This window comes from Bombina bombina, chromosome 6 (assembly GCF_027579735.1).
Source record: "Bombina bombina isolate aBomBom1 chromosome 6, aBomBom1.pri, whole genome shotgun sequence".
Taxonomy (NCBI): domain Eukaryota; kingdom Metazoa; phylum Chordata; class Amphibia; order Anura; family Bombinatoridae; genus Bombina; species Bombina bombina.
The window spans coordinates 990,536,404-990,554,757 of record NC_069504.1 but is presented as its reverse complement, the minus strand read 5'-3'; the positions used below and the strand labels follow the sequence as shown (position 1 = coordinate 990,554,757).

At 43.1% G+C, this 18,354-nt stretch overlaps 1 protein-coding gene across 5 annotated transcripts in view; it reads left to right on the top strand.

Moving 5' to 3' along the window:
* The window catches only part of TNIP1 (TNFAIP3 interacting protein 1), a 229,059-nt gene that overhangs the window by 87,281 nt on the left and 123,424 nt on the right, over positions 1-18,354 (top strand). For all 5 annotated transcript variants that reach the window (XR_008402915.1, XM_053718676.1, XM_053718673.1 and 2 more), the window contains 2 exons: positions 9,935-10,081; positions 16,422-16,522. Coding sequence is in view for 4 of the 5 variants with exons in the window: in XM_053718676.1 (XP_053574651.1) it covers positions 9,935-10,081; positions 16,422-16,522 (248 nt within the window). In the remaining variant the exon portion in view is untranslated. The remainder of the gene's footprint in view (positions 1-9,934; positions 10,082-16,421; positions 16,523-18,354) is intronic.

Genomic DNA, 18,354 nt, shown 5'->3' with positions numbered 1-18,354 from the left:
GACGGCAGCCTCCCGAAGGAATCACAGCTCATTCCACTAGGGCTGTGGCTTCCACATGGGCCTTCAAGAACGAGGCTTCGGTTGATCAGATATGTAGGGCAGCGACTTGGTCTTCACTGCACACTTTTACCAAATTTTACAAGTTTGATACTTTTGCTTCTTCTGAGGCTATTTTTGGGAGAAAGGTTTTGCAAGCCGTGGTGCCTTCCATTTAGGTGACCTGATTTGCTCCCTCCCTTCATCCGTGTCCTAAAGCTTTGGTATTGGTTCCCACAAGTAAGGATGACGCCGTGGACCGGACACACCTATGTTGGAGAAAACAGAATTTATGTTTACCTGATAAATTTCTTTCTCCAACGGTGTGTCCGGTCCACGGCCCGCCCTGGTTTTTTTAATCAGGTCTGATATTTTATTTTCTTTAACTACAGTCACCACGGTACCATATGGTTTCTCCTATGCAAATATTCCTCCTTAACGTCGGTCGAATGACTGGGGTAGGCGGAGCCTAGGAGGGATCATGTGACCAGCTTTGCTGGGCTCTTTGCCATTTCCTGTTGGGGAAGAGAATATCCCACAAGTAAGGATGACGCCGTGGACCGGACACACCGTTGGAGAAAGAAATTTATCAGGTAAACATAAATTCTGTTTTTGCACAGATCTTAGTGTATTAAACTTTCACAAGAATAAATCCGGCTCTGAAAAGAGCTGAGCACCACAAACGTCCACCTCCTTCTGGATACTTTGTTTATTATAATATATTGCAAGGGATGTGAAAACAAACATTTTATTTCATAATTCAGATAGATTAAAGTTTAAAAAAATAAATAAATAAACGTTCCAGTTTCTTTCTATTATCAGAATTGCTTTGTTTTCTTGGTATCCATTGCTGTTCACCAGCATGTCCCTTTAAAGAAGTTCTTTCATATCACAAGCAGTAACATATAAACCATTTACTTTCTTTTAATGACAAAAAAAAATGTAATCAAAGCAACCTTTATGCCTGTCCCTTCTTAAAGGGATAGAAAGGTCAAAATTAAAATGTGCATTTCAGTTTTAAATAGAAGCATTTTTGCAATATACTTCCATTAGCAAAAATGCTTCTAGTACAAGTTCTTACAGGTTTTCAGTGGCATACTGTATTATGCCTGTTAAGACTTCAAGTGATGGTAAATCCTAGCATTTTTGAAACGCTAGGATTTACCAGTGCTACAAATAAAGGGGACTTTCAGTTATGCAGTATAACATACTTCATGCTGAAAGTTCCTTTATTTGCCTTCAGTGTATGCCGCACTGAGCACCCCAGGCCGCCCATGGTGGAACGCTTTTTTATTAATGAGTAGATGTTAGCCAATAGTGTGCTAAACCATATCAGCATGATGCCAACTGGGCCGCACAGCTATTGGCTAAGAGGTGTAAACGTCACCTGATTGAAAAAATAGACCTAGATTTAGAGTTTGGCGGTAGCCGTCAAAACCAGCGTTAGAGGCTCCTAACGCTGGTTTTAGGCTACCGCCGGTATTTGGAGTCAGTCAGGAAAGGGTCTAACGCTCACTTTTCAGCCGCGACTTTTCCATACCGCAGATCCCCTTACGTCAATTGTGTATCCTATCTTTTCAATGGGATCTTTCTAACTCCGGTATTTAGAGTCGTGGCTGAAGTGAGCGTTGGAAATCTAACGACAAAACTCCAGCCGCAGAAAAAAGTCAGTAGTTTAGAGCACAGTAGTTAAGAGCTTTATAAACCGGCGTTAGCCCAGAAAGCTCTTAAGTACACTAACACCCATAAACTACCTATGCACCCCTAAACCGAGGCCCCCCCCCACATCGCCGCCACTCTATAAAAATTTTTTAACCCCTAATCTTCCGCTCCGTACACTGCCGCCAACTACGTTATCCCTATGTACCCCTAATCTGCTGCCCCTAACACCACCGACCCCTATATTATATTTATTAACCCCTAATCTGCCCCCCACAACGTCGCCGCCAGCTACCTACACTTATTAACCCCTAATCTGCCGTCCGCACGCCGCCGCCAGCTACATTATAGCTATGTACCCCTAATCTGCTGCCCCTAACACCGCCGACCCCTATATTATATTTATTAACCCCTAATCTGCCCCCCACAACGTCGCCTCCACCTAACTACACTTATTAACCCCTAATCTGCCGAGCGGACCGCACCGCTATTATAATAAAGTTATTAACCCCTAAGCCGCCTCACTAACCCTATAATAAATAGTATTAACCCCTAATCTGCCCTCCCTAACATCGCCGACACCTAACTTCAAACATTAACCCCTAATCTGCCGACTGGAGCTCACCGCTATTCTAATAAATGTATTAACCCCTAAAGCTAAATCTAACCCTAACACTAACATCCCCCTAAGTTAAATATAATTTAAATCTAACAAAATTAATTAACTCTTATTAAATAAATTATTCCTATTTAAATCTAAATACTTACCTGCAAAATAAACCCTAATATAGCTACAACATAAATTATAATTATATTATAGCTATTTTAGGATTAATATTTATTTTACAGGCAACTTTGTATTTATTTTAACCAGGTACAATAGCTATTAAATAGTTAAGAACTATTTAATAGCTAAAATAGTTAAAATAATTACAAAATTACTTGTAAAATAAATCCTAACCTAAGTTACAATTAAACCTAACACTACACTATCAATAAATTAATTAAATAAAATACCAACAATTATCTACAATTAAACCTAACACTACACTATCAACAAATTATTTAAATACAATATCTACAATTATCTACAATTAAACCTAACACTACACTATCAATAAATTATTTAAATACAATATCTACAAATAAATACAATGAAATAAACTAACTAAAGTACAAAAAATAAAAAAATATTTACAAACATTAGAAAAATATTACAACAATTTTAAACTAATTACACCTACTCTAAGCCCCCTAATAAAATAACAAAGCCCCCCAAAATAAAAAAATGCCCTACCCTATTCTAAATTAAAAAAGTTCAAAGCTCTTTTACCTTACCAGCCCTGAACAGGGCCCTTTGCGGGGCATGCCCCAAAGAATTCAGCTCTTTTGCCTGTAAAAAAAACACATACAATACCCCCCCCCCAACATTACAACCCACCACCCACATACCCCTAATCTAACCCAAACCCCCCTTAAATAAATCTAACACTAAGCCCCTGAAGATCTTCCTACCTTATCTTCACCATACCAGGTTCACCGATCGGTCCTCGGAAGTGTTGATCCAAGCCCAAGCGGGGGGCTGAAGAGTGACGTCCATCCTCGGGCTGAAGTCTGGATCCAAGCCGCGGCTGAAGAAATCCATCATCGGGCTGAAGTCGGAAGTCCATCATCGGGATGAAGTCTTCTATCAAGCCGCATCTTCAATCTTCTTTCTTCTGGAGCGGAGCGGAGCCATCTTCTTCCAAGCCGACGCGGAACATCCTCTTCAACCGACGACTAGACGACGAATGACGGTTCCTTTAAATGACGTCATCCAAGATGGCGTCCCTCAAATTCCGATTGGCTGATAGGATTCTATCAGCCAATCGGAATTAAGGTAGGAATATTCTGATTGGCTGATGGAATCAGCCAATCATAATCAAGTTCAATCTGATTGGCTGATCCAATCAGATTGAGCTCGCATTCTATTGGCTGATCGGAACAGCCAATAGAATGCAAGCTCAATCTGATTGGCTGATTGGATCAGCCAATCGGATTGAACTTGATTATGATTGGCTGATTCCATCAGCCAATCAGAATATTCCTACCTTAATTCCGATTGGCTGATAGAATCCTATCCTATTCTTTCTTCTGGAGCGGAGCCATCTTCTTCCAAGCCGACGCGGAACATCCTCTTCAACCGACGACTAGACGACGAATGACGGTTCCTTTAAATGACGTCATCCAAGATGGCGTCCCTCAAATTCCGATTGGCTGATAGGATTCTATCAGCCAATCGGAATTAAGGTAGGAATATTCTGATTGGCTGATGGAATCAGCCAATCATAATCAAGTTCAATCTGATTGGCTGATCCAATCAGATTGAGCTTGCATTCTATTGGCTGATCGGAACAGCCAATAGAATGCGAGCTCAATCTGATTGGCTGATTGGATCAGCCAATCGGATTGAACTTGATTATGATTGGCTGATTCCATCAGCCATTCAGGAGTGTGCACGTGTCTGCAGTATTATATGGCAGCAATTTTGCAACAATGTTATTCTTTAGCACTAGACGGCAGCCCTATTTCTCCAACATTGGTGTGTCCGGTCCACGGCTTCATCCTTACTTGTGGGATATTCTCTTCCCCTACAGGCAATGGCAAAGAGAGCACCCAGCAAGAGCTGTCCATATAGCCCCCCCTCTGGCTCCGCCCCCCAGTCATTCTCTTTGCCGCTCTGAACAAGTAGCATCTCCACGGGGATGGTAAAGAGTATGTGGGGATAATTTATCAGTTATACCCTCACATCAATCTGAATTGGCAGTGAGGGAAGGTCTGTCTGAGGGGGAAATTTCAGATTCAGGAAAAGTTTCTCAGCAGGCAGATACTGATATCGTAACATTTAAATTTAAGTTAGAACATCTCCGCGCCCTGCTTAAGGAGGTCCTAACTACTCTTGATGACTGTGATTCTTTGGTAATTCCAGAGAAATTGTGCAAGATGGACAAATTCTTAGAGGTCCCAGTGCACGCTGATGCTTTTCCGATACCCAAGCGGGTGGCAGACATAGTGACTAAGGAGTGGGAAAAGCCAGGTATACCTTTTTGTTCCACCTCCTATATTCAAGAAAATGTTCCCCATTGTTGACCCCAGAAGGGACGCATGGCAAACGGTTCCTAAGGTTGAGGGGGCAGTGTCAACGTTAGCTAAGCGCACAACTATTCCTATTGAGGACAGTTGCGCTTTTAAAGATCCTATGGATAAAAAATTGGAAGGATTGCTAAAAAAGATATTTGTTCAGCAAGGTTTCCTTCTTCAACCAATCTCGTGCATTATTCCTGTCACCACGGCAGCGTATTTTTGGTTCGAGGAACTAGAAAATTTGCTCCAAAAGGAGACTCCATATGATGAAGTCATGGACAGAATTCACGCACTAAAGTTGGCTAATTCCTTTATTTTGGATGCCGCTTTCCAATTGGCTAAGTTAGCTGCGAAAAATTCAGGTTTTGCAATAGTGGCGCGCAGAGCGCTTTGGCTAAAATCCTGGTCGGCGGATGTGTTGTCCAAGAATAAGTTGCTTAATATTCCTTTCAAGGGTAAGACCCTTTTCGGGCCGGAATTGAAAGAGATTATTTCAGACATGCCCTCCCACAGGATAGGCCTTTCAAGGCTAAGAACAAATCTAATTTTCGTTCCTTTCGTAATTTCAGGAACGGACCGAATCCTAACTCTGCGGCCTCCAGACAAGAAGGCAACTCTTCCCAGCCTAAACCAGCATGGAAACCATTGCAAGGCTGGAACAAGGGTAAACAGGCCAAGAAGCCTGCTGCTGCTACCAAGACAGCATGAAGGGGTATCCCCCGATCTGGGACCGGATCTAGTAGGGGGCAGACTTTCTCTCTTCGCTCAGGCTTGGGCAAGAGATGTTCCGGATCCCTGGGCACTAGAAATAGTCTCTCAGGGGTATCTTCTAGAGTTCAAGGAACTTCCTCCAAGGGGAAGGTTCCACATGTCTCGCTTATCTTCAGACCAGATAAAGAGACAGGCATTCTTACATTGCGTAGGAGACCTATTAAAAATGGGAGTGATAAACCCAGTTCCAACAGTGGAACAAGGTCTGGGGTTTTACTCAAACCTGTTTGTAGTTCCCAAAAAAGAGGGAACTTTCAGGCCAATTCTGGATCTAAAAATTCTAAACAAATTTCTCAGAGTTCCATCATTCAAAATGGAAACCATTCGGACAATTTTACCAACAATCCAGGAGGGTCAATATATGACTACCGTGGACTTAAAGGATGCGTACCTGCATATTCCTATCCACAAAGATCATCATCAGTTCCTGAGGTTCGCCTTTATGGACAAACATTACCAGTTCGTGGCTCTTCCGTTCGGTTTAGCCACTGCTCCCAGAATTTTCACAAAGGTGCTAGGGTCCCTTCTAGCGGTTCTAAGACCGAGGGGCATTGCTGTAGCACCTTATCTAGACGACATTCTAATCCAAGTGTCGTCTCTTTCCAAGGCAAAGGCTCATACAGACATTGTTCTAGCCTTTCTCAGATCTCACGGGTGGAAGGTGAACGCAGAAAAGAGTTCCCTGTCCCCGTCAATAAGAGTTCCCTTTTTGGGAACAATAATAGATTCTGTAGAAATGAAGATCTTCCTGACAGAGGTCAGAAAGTTAAAGCTTCTAAACGCTTGTCAAGTTCTCCACTCTATTCTTCAGCCTTCCATAGCTCAGTGCATGGAAGTAGTAGGATTAATGGTTGCAGCAATGGACATAGTTCCTTTTGCTCGAATTCATCTAAGACCATTACAACTGTGCATGCTCAATCAGTGGAATGGGGACTATGCAGACTTGTCTCCCCAGATTCAAGTAGACCAGGTAACCAGGGATTCGCTCCGCTGGTGGTTGTCTCACGATCACCTGTCTCAGGGAATGAGTTTCCGCAGACCAGAGTGGGTCATTGTCACGACCGACGCCAGTCTCTTAGGCTGGGGTGCGGTCTGGGACTCTCTGAAGGCTCAAGGTTTATGGTCTCGAGAAGAGTCTCTTCTTCCGATAAACATTTTAGAACTGAGAGTGATATTCAATGCGCTCCTGGCGTGGCCTCACCTAGCAAAGGCCAAATTCATAAGGTTCCAGTCGGACAACATGACGACTGTAGCGTATATCAATCATCAGGGGGGAACAAAGAGTTCCTTAGCGATGAGAGAGGTATCCAAGATCATCAAATGGGCGGAGGATCACTCCTGCCACCTATCTGCAATTCACATCCCAGGAGTGGACAACTGGGAGGCGGATTATTTGAGTTGTCAGACTTTTCATCCGGGGGAGTGGGAACTCCATCCGGAGGTTTTTGCCCAGTTAACTCAACTTTGGGGCATTCCAGATATGGATCTGATGGCGTCTCGCCAGAACGCCAAGGTTCCTCGATACGGGTCCAGATCCAGGGATCCCAAGGCGACACTGGTGGATGCATTAGTGGCGCCTTGGTCGTTCAACCTAGCTTATGTGTTTCCACCGTTCCCTCTCCTTCCCAGGCTTGTAGCCAGGATCAAACAGGAGCAGGCCTCGGTGATTCTAATAGCCCCTGCGTGGCCACGCAGGACTTGGTATGCAGACCTGGTGAATATGTCATCGGCTCCACCATGGAAGCTACCTTTTGAGGCAGGATCTTCTAGTACAAGGTCCATTCGAACATCCAAATCTAGTCTCTCTCCAACTGACTGCTTGGAAATTGAACGCTTGATTCTATCTAAGCGTGGGTTTTCTGACTCGGTTATAGATTCTCTGGTTCAGGCCAGAAAGCCTGTGACTAGGAAAATTTACCATAAGATATGGAAAAAATATATCTGTTGGTGCAGATCCAAGGGATACTCTTGTAGTAAAATTAAAATTCCAAGGATACTTTCCTTTCTACAAGAGGGCTTGGATAAAGGTTTGTCAGCTAGTTCTCTAAAAGGACAGATATCTGCTCTGTCGGTTTTGTTGCACAAACGTCTGGCAGCCGTGCCAGATATACAGGCGTTTGTACAGGCGTTAGTCAGGATCAAGCCTGTCTATAGACCTATGACTCCTCCATGGAGTCTAAACTTGGTTCTTTCAGTTCTTCAGGGGGTTCCTTTTGAACCCATGCATTCCATAGATATTAAGTTACTATCTTGGAAAGTTCTGTTTTTGGTTGCTATTTCTTCTGCTAGAAGAGTTTCTGAATTATCTGCTTTGCAGTGTTCTTCTCCCTATCTGATTTTTCATGCAGATAAGGTAGTTTTACGTACCAAGCCTGGTTTTCTTCCAAAGGTCGTTTCTAACAGGAATATTAACCAGGAAATTGTTGTTCCTTCTCTGTGTCCGAATCCAGTTTCAAAGAAGGAACGTTTGTTACACAATCTAGATGTGGTCCGTGCTTTAAAGTTCTATTTAGAAGCAACAAAGGATTTCAGACAGACATCATCCTTGTTTGTTGTGTATTCTGGTAAGAGGAGAGGGCAGAAAGCTACTGCTACCTCTCTTTCTTTTTGGCTGAAAAGCATCATCCGATTGGCTTATGAGACTGCCGGACGGCAGCCTCCTGAACGAATTACAGCTCATTCTACTAGAGCTGTGGCTTCCACATGGGCCTTCAAGAACGAGGCTTCTGTTGATCAGATCTGTAAGGCAGCGACTTGGTCTTCTCTGCATACTTTTGCCAAATTTTACAAATTCGATACTTATGCTTCTTCGGAGGCTATTTTTGGGGGAGAGGTTTTACAAGCCGTGGTGCCTTCCGTTTAGGTAACCTGGTTTGCTCCCTCCCTTCATCTGTGTCCTAAAGCTTTGGTATTGGTTCCCACAAGTAAGGATGAAGCCGTGGACCGGACACACCAATGTTGGAGAAAACAGAATTTATGTTTACCTGATAAATTTCTTTCTCCAACGATGTGTCCGGTCCACGGCCCGCCCTGGTTTTTAATCAGGTTTGAAAAATGTCTTTCTTTATACACTACAGTCACCACGGCACCCTATAGTTTCTCCTTTTTCTCCTAACCGTCGGTCGAATGACTGGGGGGCGGAGCCAGAGGGGGGCTATATGGACAGCTCTTGCTGGGTGCTCTCTTTGCCATTTGATGTAGGGGAAGAGAATATCCCACAAGTAAGGATGAAGCCGTGGACCGGACACACCGTTGGAGAAAGAAATTTATCAGGTAAACATAAATTCTGTTTTCCTATCATGTAGAGCTCCAGACATGTGCAATCTGCTTGTCTAGATATCGCCAACAAAGAATACAATAAGAATGAAGACTGAATCGTGAAAGAAAAAAAATGGTGTTTGCTTCGTTAAAGGGACATAAAAGTACTGATGAGAGTTCTAACAATTGGTAATCAATAAATATTGGATACCTCCCAGAACCCTTCTAGTTCACAGATAAGGTATACTTTTCCAAAAGGGACAGAAATGTTATAAGCATTTGAAATTATTACTGATGAGATGCAAACTAGTTTTATATTTTAGTTTTTTTTTATCTTTAGAAGCTCCACCTAGAAAGCCCACACTCTCCAGCCTCCTCAAGGGAAGCCTTTTTTTTTCTTGAATTTCTACAGTGGGCCAATCAGAAGCCACTTGCTCCATAGCCTCTCTTTTGTGCATGTTCACCTTTTCTATACATTGAGCTTCTCTGTGTGCACATGACCCATCTTCATGCAGGAGCTCAGTGTACATATTGAAGACATCCAGTGGAGTGGGCTTAGCGTTGGCTGCATCGTCCAGAGAAGATATTCAGAAAAAAAAGCTTTTGGCTGAGAAGTGGTTGTGGTGAGCTTGCAGGACAGAGATTCTAACATAAAAATGTACATATAACTTAGTTGTATCTCATGCAGTGTTCCCTCTATGGCCAGTTTTGTGAGTAGCCCAGCAGTGAAACAGTTAATAAGGGAACCATACCTTGCAGTCTACATTGTGTAGTGTTTGCTGATTGCTCTAACTGTTTCACTGCTGGGCTGCTAACAACTAGAGGGAACACTAATCTCACGAATACTAACTTCAGAGAGGTCTTCAGGAGATGCACTTTTTGATTTTCAAGGTTAAAATCCCTATTATGCTGTCAAGAACTAACCATGTTATTGTAATTTTATTTGTATGCTCTTCATCCTGGTTCATTTGTAATATTTATACTACTCCATTTGTCATTCATTGTCAGTCATCAATTATAATTTATTTATTCCTACTATCTTTTGTATTTAATTTTTATGTGTGTTTTTTTTTTTCCTTCCTCTCAGGTGATCTTCTGGAAGAATCACAGAGAGAAGTCCATAAACTTCGTCAGAAAGTTGAAACTTTGGTTAAGGACAATGAACTTTTGAGGTCTTCTTCTCCTCTAGACCCTGTACCAGAAACTTCTCCTTCTCATAAGCAGCTAGAAACAGGTACTTTTCAATTTAATTAATTGATAGATTAATTAAAGGAATGTTAAAGTCTAAATAGAAATGGTGCTATTTAGTTTCAGTGGATTTGCAGTATCCTTCTATTTAAATAATAATCTCCTTTTACATCATTTTTATATCTAGATTGGCAACTTGTATACATCACCAGCACAGTTCTCAAAACTTTTAGAGAGGCAGATTCACGTGTGATTGATGGGTGACAGTGACAGTGTTTTTTTTCGCTGTGTGGGTGTATAGGCACCATCAGTTTATCTTTGTACTTTGAGATCTGTGCCAGCTGAATGAAGAAGACTCTTACAGTAGAATTTAGGAAGAACAAGATGTTTTTACTAAAAAAATAAATAAAATATATTAATAAACATATATAAATGATGGGGAAACAATTAAAGGGACACACAGAGGCTTTAGGCTCTGCAGGGGTTAAATATACAGGGGTTTATCATAATCCTTTAGAAAAGTTCATCTGTTTATTCTACAAAATTCACCTTCAAAGTCTATAGGTGTTTCTGTAGATAAATCATTTGGTCCACCCTCTAGTTCTGCATAGTAAGGAAGTGCTCTAGCACATTAAAGCATTTTATTATTGCCCCTTTAATGTAAGAGTGTAATTTTTAATTTAAAAGCATGTAAGTGTAATAATTTGTAAAAACTATAATAAGTAAAACTGGGAATTTGTAAGTTGTAAGAGTTTCACTTAATCATTGCTGAAATATTATGAAAAGACATGGGACTGGAGTTTTAAGTAGCTCTATAAGGCTTCTCAGTGAGGGCTTGGGTAAAAGTTAGAGTCCGGAGATGCAGGGAGAAACCATCCATGACTCATATTAACAGCTCCTACAGCAATAGACGTTGACGAGTTTCGCAGACTGCTTTCTTCTCTCAAGTCCATGTCAGGAGCGCTGCTATGACCTGTCATACTTGAAGGGCCTGTGTTCAATGTTAACCTAGAAGACAGGGTCACAGTGTGGTGCCTTTTATCTTTACAGAATCATGGGTTAATATTCCTGGTAGGGGGATTATTGAACAGATGATATTGTTTGTGTCATTGCTGCGTGGGTGCAGGATGAGACTCTGGCAATGTGTGGAACTATCTGGTTCTTTTTCAGGGAGTTTTGGCGCTGCCTTTTTTCGCATGTTTTCTCTTTTAGGCAGGTGCGGTCCTGTGAGGCTCCCGTGTGACCAGGTGGGGCTGCTTCACTTCCGGTCTGATCTGCGACGGAGGAGACAAAGCGGTTTCTGTAGTCAGAGTCATAGGAGGTGGTGAGTGCCCCGGCCATTGGCGGTTATAAAGGTGCTTGTTACTTTCTCTTTTATTCTAATAAAGCGCAAGCTATGGAGGATTCTGACGCGTTTGAAGGTTCTTCCTTTTTTAACAAAGGCTCATACCTGTGTTTATTGTGAGGTGCCAGTAGACCAGCCTGCCCAATTATGTTCCACATACCTTGAGAGGGTCGAGACATCTAAAACTAAAAGAAGGTCTAGCACCACTTAGCCGTCCACCTCTGAGGGTTCTCTGTCCCGTGGGGTGCGTTCCCGAGTTGAGTCCCCTATTGCACATGCAGCGCCCCGGGGTCCGACTGTTGCTCCTTCGGGAGAGATTTGTTGGCCGCCAAATTTAGCGGATCAACTGCAGATGGCGGTTTCCAAAGTGATCCACGCCTTACCACGTTCTGCTAAGCGCAAGCTTAGGGCCTTTCAAAGCTGCCAGGCCCAGGAATTGTCTGTGTTGGAAGCTCATGCGGAGTGGTTCGATGACGAGGCCCACTCTGACACTTCGGAGGGGCCCCTTCTGGGTCGGAATCCGCATCATCTAAAGTTACAGCAGAGGAGCCTGGCTATAGGTTTAAGATGGAGAATTTGCGCTTTTTACTAAAGCAAGTGCTTGCTACTCTGGAGGTTCCGGAGCAGAAGCTCCCGGAGAAACCTTCTATCCCTAAGCTAGATAAGGTTTATGAGGACAGGGTGGTACCCCAGACCTTCCCGGTTCCTATAAAGATGGCTAACATTATTAAGAGCAAATGGGCTTGATTAGGTTCTTCCTTTTCCCCTTCCACGTCCTTTAAGAAGCTTTTCCCCATTCCGGTGGCTCAGTTGGAGCTGTGGGGGACCATCCCTAGGGTGGATGGGGCTTTCTCCATGCTTGCTAAGCGAATGACTATTCCCCTAGAGGATAGTTTGTCGTTCAAAGAGCCCATGGATGAAAAGTTGGAGAACATGCTGAGAAAGATGTTTCAGCACACAGTGTTTGTTTTTCAGCCAGCAGCAGCCATAGCCACGGTTGCTGGAGCTGCGTCATATTGGTGTGATTCCCTGTGTGAAATTATTGAGGGTGAGCCCTCTTTCGAGGAGGTGCAGGAAGAGATTAAGGCTTTGAAGGTAGCCAATTCTTTCAATTGCGATGCCAATATGAAGATTATTTGCCTGAATGCTAAGGTGTCAGGGTTTTCGGTTTTAGCGGGCAGAGCCTTGAGGTTGCTGTCCCTGCCTTTTCAAGGGAAGATTGTTCTGTCCAGGCCTGGACTCAATCATATCTACAGTTACGGGAGGCAAGGGTGCCTTCCTTCCCCAGGATAAGAAAGCTAAGCCTAAAGGTTCTACTTTTCGTCCCTTTCGTGCAGAAAGGGCCCAGCGTCAGCAGCCCGCTGCGAAAGCGGATCAATCCAAGGGAACTTGGAAACCTGCTTAGTCTTGGAACAAGTCCAAACAGAACAAGAAGCCAGCCGAGACCAAGTCGGCATGAAGGGGCGGCCCCCGACAGGTCTACCGAACGAGTAGGGGGCAGGTTATCTCTATTCTCCGTAGCCTGGTTGCAGGATGTTCAGGACCCGTGGGTTCGGGTGGTTGTCTCCCAGGATTACAGGATAGGGTTCAAGTCCTCTCCACCCAGGGGCAGATTCCTCGTGTCAAACCAGTCATCGAGGCAGGAAAAGAAAGAGGCCTTTCTAGGATGTGTGAGGGATCTTTTCTCTCTAGGTGTTATCGTACCAGTACCCCTTGCAGAAAGGGGTCTAGGGTATTATTCAAATCTGTTCGTAGTTTCAAAAAAGGAGGGCACGTTCCACCTGATTTTGGATCTAAAATCTTTAAACAAGTTTTTGTCCGTTCCATCGTTCAAAATAGAAATGATCAGGTCAATTTTACCCCTAGTTCAAGAGGGGCAGTTCATGACCACAATAGACTTGAAGGATGCCTACCTTCATGTTCCAATTCACAGGGACCACTTCAAGTTCCTAAGATTTGCCTTTCTGGAACAGCACTTCCAGTTTGTAGCCCTTCCTTTCGACCTGGCTACGGCCCTGAGAGTTTTCACAAAGGTTCTCGAGCCTCTGCTTGCAGTGGCCAGATCCAGGGGCATTGCGGTGGCGCCCTATCTGGACAACATCTTGGTTCAGGTGCCGTCCTTCAGTCTGGCAGAGGACCATTCAAGGACTCTGCTCCTATTGCTTCACTGGTGGAAGGTAAACTCCGGAAAGAGCTCCCTAGTACCCAGCACCAGAGTGGAGTTTCTGGGCACGATCATAGACACTGTGTCCATGAAGATTTTCCTCACGGATCAAAGACGCAGGAAGCTTGCGTCCACCTGTCTGGCCCTTCGATCCTCAGTGAGGCCCTCGGTGGCTCAATATATGGAGGTGATCGGGCTCATGGTTTCCATCATAGAAGTCATTCCATTTGCCAGGTTTCATCTCAGGCCTCTTCAATTTTGCATGTTGAGGCAGTGGAACAGCGATCATTCAGATCTGTCACATCTGATATCCATGGATGTGCGGGCTCGGACCTCCCTCTCTTGGTGGATCCGCCCGGAACAACTGTCCATGGGGACATCCTTTTTGAGACCGTACTGGGAGGTTGTGACCACGGATGCGAGTCTGGCGGGATGGGGAGCTGTTTGGGATGCCAGGATGGCACAGGGAAAATGGTCTCGGCTGGAGTCCCTTTTACCAATAAATATCCTAGAACTTCAAGCGATCTACAATGCTCTGAAGGCATGGCCCCATCTGGGGATGTTCAACTTTATAAGGTTTCAGACGGACAACATTACCTTGGTGGCTTACATCAACCATCAGGGGGGTACGAGGAGCTCCCACGCAATGAGGAAGGTGTCTCGGATCCTGGAATGGGCAGAGTCCCACAACTGTTCACTTTCAGCGAACCACATTCCGGGTGTGAACTGGGAAGCGAACTTCCTCAGCAGGCAAACTTTCCATCGAGGGAATGGTCTCTTCAGGTGTTTGCGGAGATATGTCTCAGATGGGGGCGCCGGAGATAGATCTCATGGCGTCCAGACTCAATTGCAAACTTCCCCGATACGGGTCAAGGGACCCCCAGGTAGAACTGATAGATGCATTAGCGATGCCTTGGGTGTTCGATATAGCGTACATTTTTCCTCCCTTACCACTTCTACCTCTATAGTGGCACGCATAAAGCAGGAGAGAGCGTAGACCATTCTGATTGCTCCTTCGTGGCCGCAGAGTGGGTTGCGGATCTGGTAGGGATGTCATCCTCTCCGCCATGGAGATTACCCTGTCGCAGGGATCTGCTGGAACAGGGTCCTTTCCAACATCAAAATCTTGATTCTCTGAGGCTGACTGTGTGGAGATTCAATGCTTAGTCCTAGCCAGGAGAGGTCTTTCTGAAAGTGTGGTTGACACTCAAGTTCAGGCAAGAAAGCCAGTCACTCAGCGCATCTACCATAAGGTGTGGAGGACTTACTTGGCCTGGTGCGAAAAACATGGATACCCTTGGCACAAGGTGAGGGTTTCCAGAACTCTGTCTTTTTTTCAATAGGGTTTAGAGAAGGGTCTTGCCGCTAGTTCCTTAAAGGGACAGATTTCGGCATTATCTATTTTGTTGCATAGGAAACTCGCTGAGCTCCCTGACATTCAATCCTTTGTTCAAGCTCTGTCTCAAATCAGGCCTGTCTTTAGGCAGTTTGCTCCCCCATGGAGCTTAAACTTGGTCCTTAAGGTTTTGCAGCAGGTTCCGTTTGAGCCTATGCATTCTCTTGACATTAAGGTTCTGTCCTGGAAGGTTCTCTTCCTGTTGGCCATTGCATCGGCTCACAGAGTATCCGAACTGGCGGCCTTGCAACATGGGCCCCCTTATCTGTTTTTTCATACGAATAAGGCTGTCCTTCGCACTGGGTTGGGGTTTCTCCCCAAGGTGGTGTCCAAAAATACTCCCATTTATTGTGTTGCTTGTGTGGTTTTGCTTTATTCGTTGATAACTACATGCTTTAAAAATTATTGTTTCCAAAATAATCAAAAAAAATTTGTATGATAAAGGAGACAAAATACCTACATATAGATAAATGTATTAAAAGTATTTAAATGTTTATAAAACTTAATCATTGCCAATTAGTACTAGTTATAAATGAGTTTGGCTACTGCCAGAGGCGTAACTAGAAACCACAGGACCCAGGAGCAAGAATCTAAGAAGGGCCCCCCACCCCCCAAAAAAAAGTGAATTTGATACATATCCTTTTTTTTTTTTTTTTTTTTACATTTAACACAGAAAAAAAAAAAATGTGAATCAGATTACATGCAAAAGGAGGTACCCTGTGCCCACAGTCTGTGAGATGGTCTGACCCCCTAATACTGTATATAGTGACACTTTTTAACCCACCAGCACTGTATATAGTGAGTCAGTGACACAGTCTGTAATCTTCCGGTGAGATGGCTGGTCTGACCCTACCCGCCCCAGTACTTTATAAAATGACCACAGTAGTCTGTGACATGGTCCAGCCCCCCGTACTGTATATAGTGGTTCTATATAGTGACACTGTTTACCCCCTCCCCCCATGCTGTAGTAACAAGGTCTGTAATTTGCTGGTTCCACAAACATATGCGTACACACACACACATACATGCATAAATACACACACAGTTACATACATACATACACACACACACTCACTCTCTCTCTCTCTCTCTCTCTCTCTCTCTCTCACTCTCACTCTCACTCTCTCTCACTCATAAACACCAATGGGTAAAACAGACTAATCCCTGTAGTAAGAGACACTAGTGTAGCATCATGTCACACTCACATGATATCAGTGCAGGGCGCCCCTGGCTACTGCTCTGGCAATTCTCAAATATGTAGCTGATTTATGCAGTTTGCAGCATTGTGAGGGAAGCTTAGACTTGGGTAATGTGAGAAAAGCACAGCTTGCACACACAAGAAATATATTTTACAGTAAAAGCAAAGTAAATAATGGTGTATTGCAAAGTTTCTTTACTACACACAATTTGTATTGCAATTTCAAAGTGTTTCATGTGCCTTTAAGTTACAGTATTGCTGATTCTTTTTGTGTTTCTTTCAGGGCAAGAACATCCTCAAGATCTATGTGATAATCAAGCCCCCAAAATGAGTGATAAAGATTCTGACTTCTCCACTAAGAGTAGCCCAAAATCTTCCCCAGTGGTGAGTGATATTTGGTAATTAAAGGTTAATTACCAGTGGTTAGATTACGAAATTCTGCTCTGAATAATAATGTAAAATTTGGCATAGTGAGTTAGTAAGTAATTGACTAGATTCTGCTTCAATATCCCTTTCTTTGTCACACAGTTTAGCATAATAAGGTAAAGTTAAAGCATGGTGTTTATTAGGTATCTGCAAAAGTTTGGATTTCAGCATTTGTTAGTGAAATGAGTGCCGAAAATGGCTGTGGTCTGCTGCATTCAGGTAATTTTGGTGTCAGATTTCTTAGTGTAAAAGTGCAACTCACAAACCTCTGTATTCACATAGATATTCATAAAAACATTTAGTTTAGTGTATGCGACATTATGCTTCATACCATGTTTATCTGTGTCGAATATAAACAATGGGCATTGAATTCACTTCAAGGGACAGTCTAGTCAAAATTAAACTTTCTTCTGTTAAGTGTGATCAGTCCACGGGTCATCATTACTTCTGGGATATTACTCCTCCCCAACAGGAAGTGCAAGAGGATTCACCCAGCAGAGCTGCATATAGCTCCTCCCCTCTACGTCACTCCCAGTCATTCTCTTGCACCCAACGACTAGATAGGATGTGTGAGAGGACTATGGTGATTATACTTAGTTTTATATCTTCAATCAAAAGTTTGTTATTTTAAAATAGCACCGGAGTGTGTTATTATCTCTCTGGCAGAGTTTGAAGAAGAATCTACCAGAGTTTTTGTTATGATTTTAGCCGGAGTAGTTAAGATCATATTGCTGTTTCTCGGCCATCTGAGGAGAGGTAAACTTCAGATCAGGGGACAGCGGGCAGATGAATCTGCATAGAGGTATGTAGCAGTTTTTATTTTCTGACAATGGAATTGATGAGAAAATCCTGCCATACCGATATAATGTCATGTATGTATACTTTACACTTCAGTATTCTGGGGAATGGTACTTCACTAGAATTACACTGTAAGAAATACATAAAGCTGTTTAATAACTAGAGATTATGTTTAACGTTTTTGCTGGAATGTAAAATCGTTTTCATTTACTGAGGTACTGAGTGAATAAATGTTTGGGCACTATTTTTCCACTTGGCAGTTGCTTAATCTGTTTTCTGACAGTTTCTGTTCTCCCTCACTGCTGTGTGTGAGGGGGAGGGGCCGTTTTTTGGCGCTTTTACTACATATCAAATATTTCAGTCAGCAACTCATTGTATTCCCTGCATGATCCGGTTCATCTCTACAGAGCTCAGGGGTCTTCAAAACTTATTTTGAGGGAGGTAATTTCTCTCAGCAGAGCTGTGAGAATTATAGTTTGACTGAGATAAAAAACGTTTATTCTGTAATTTGTTTCCTGCTTTCAGAATTTGTTATCTTTGCTAATGGGATTAAACCTTTGCTAAAGTTGTGTTATTTACAAGGATTGAGGCTATAACTGTTTCAATTTATTAATTTTCAACTGTCATAGATCTTCTGTGCTTCTTAAAGGCACAGTACATTTTAATATTATTCTAATTGAATTGTATTTCCAAGTTACAAGTTTATTTGCTAGTGTGTTAAACATGTCTGATTCAGAGGATGATACCTGTGTCATTTGTTGCAATGCCAAAGTGGAGCCCAATAGAAATGTATGTACTAACTGTATTGATGCTACTTTAAATAAAAGTCAATCTGTACAAATTGAACAAATTTCACCAAACAACGAGGGGAGAGTTATGCCGACTAACTCGCCTCACGTGTCAGTACCTACATCTCCCGCTCAGAGGGAGGTGCGTGATATTGTAGCGCCGAGTACATCTGGGCGGCCATTACAAATCACATTACAGGATAT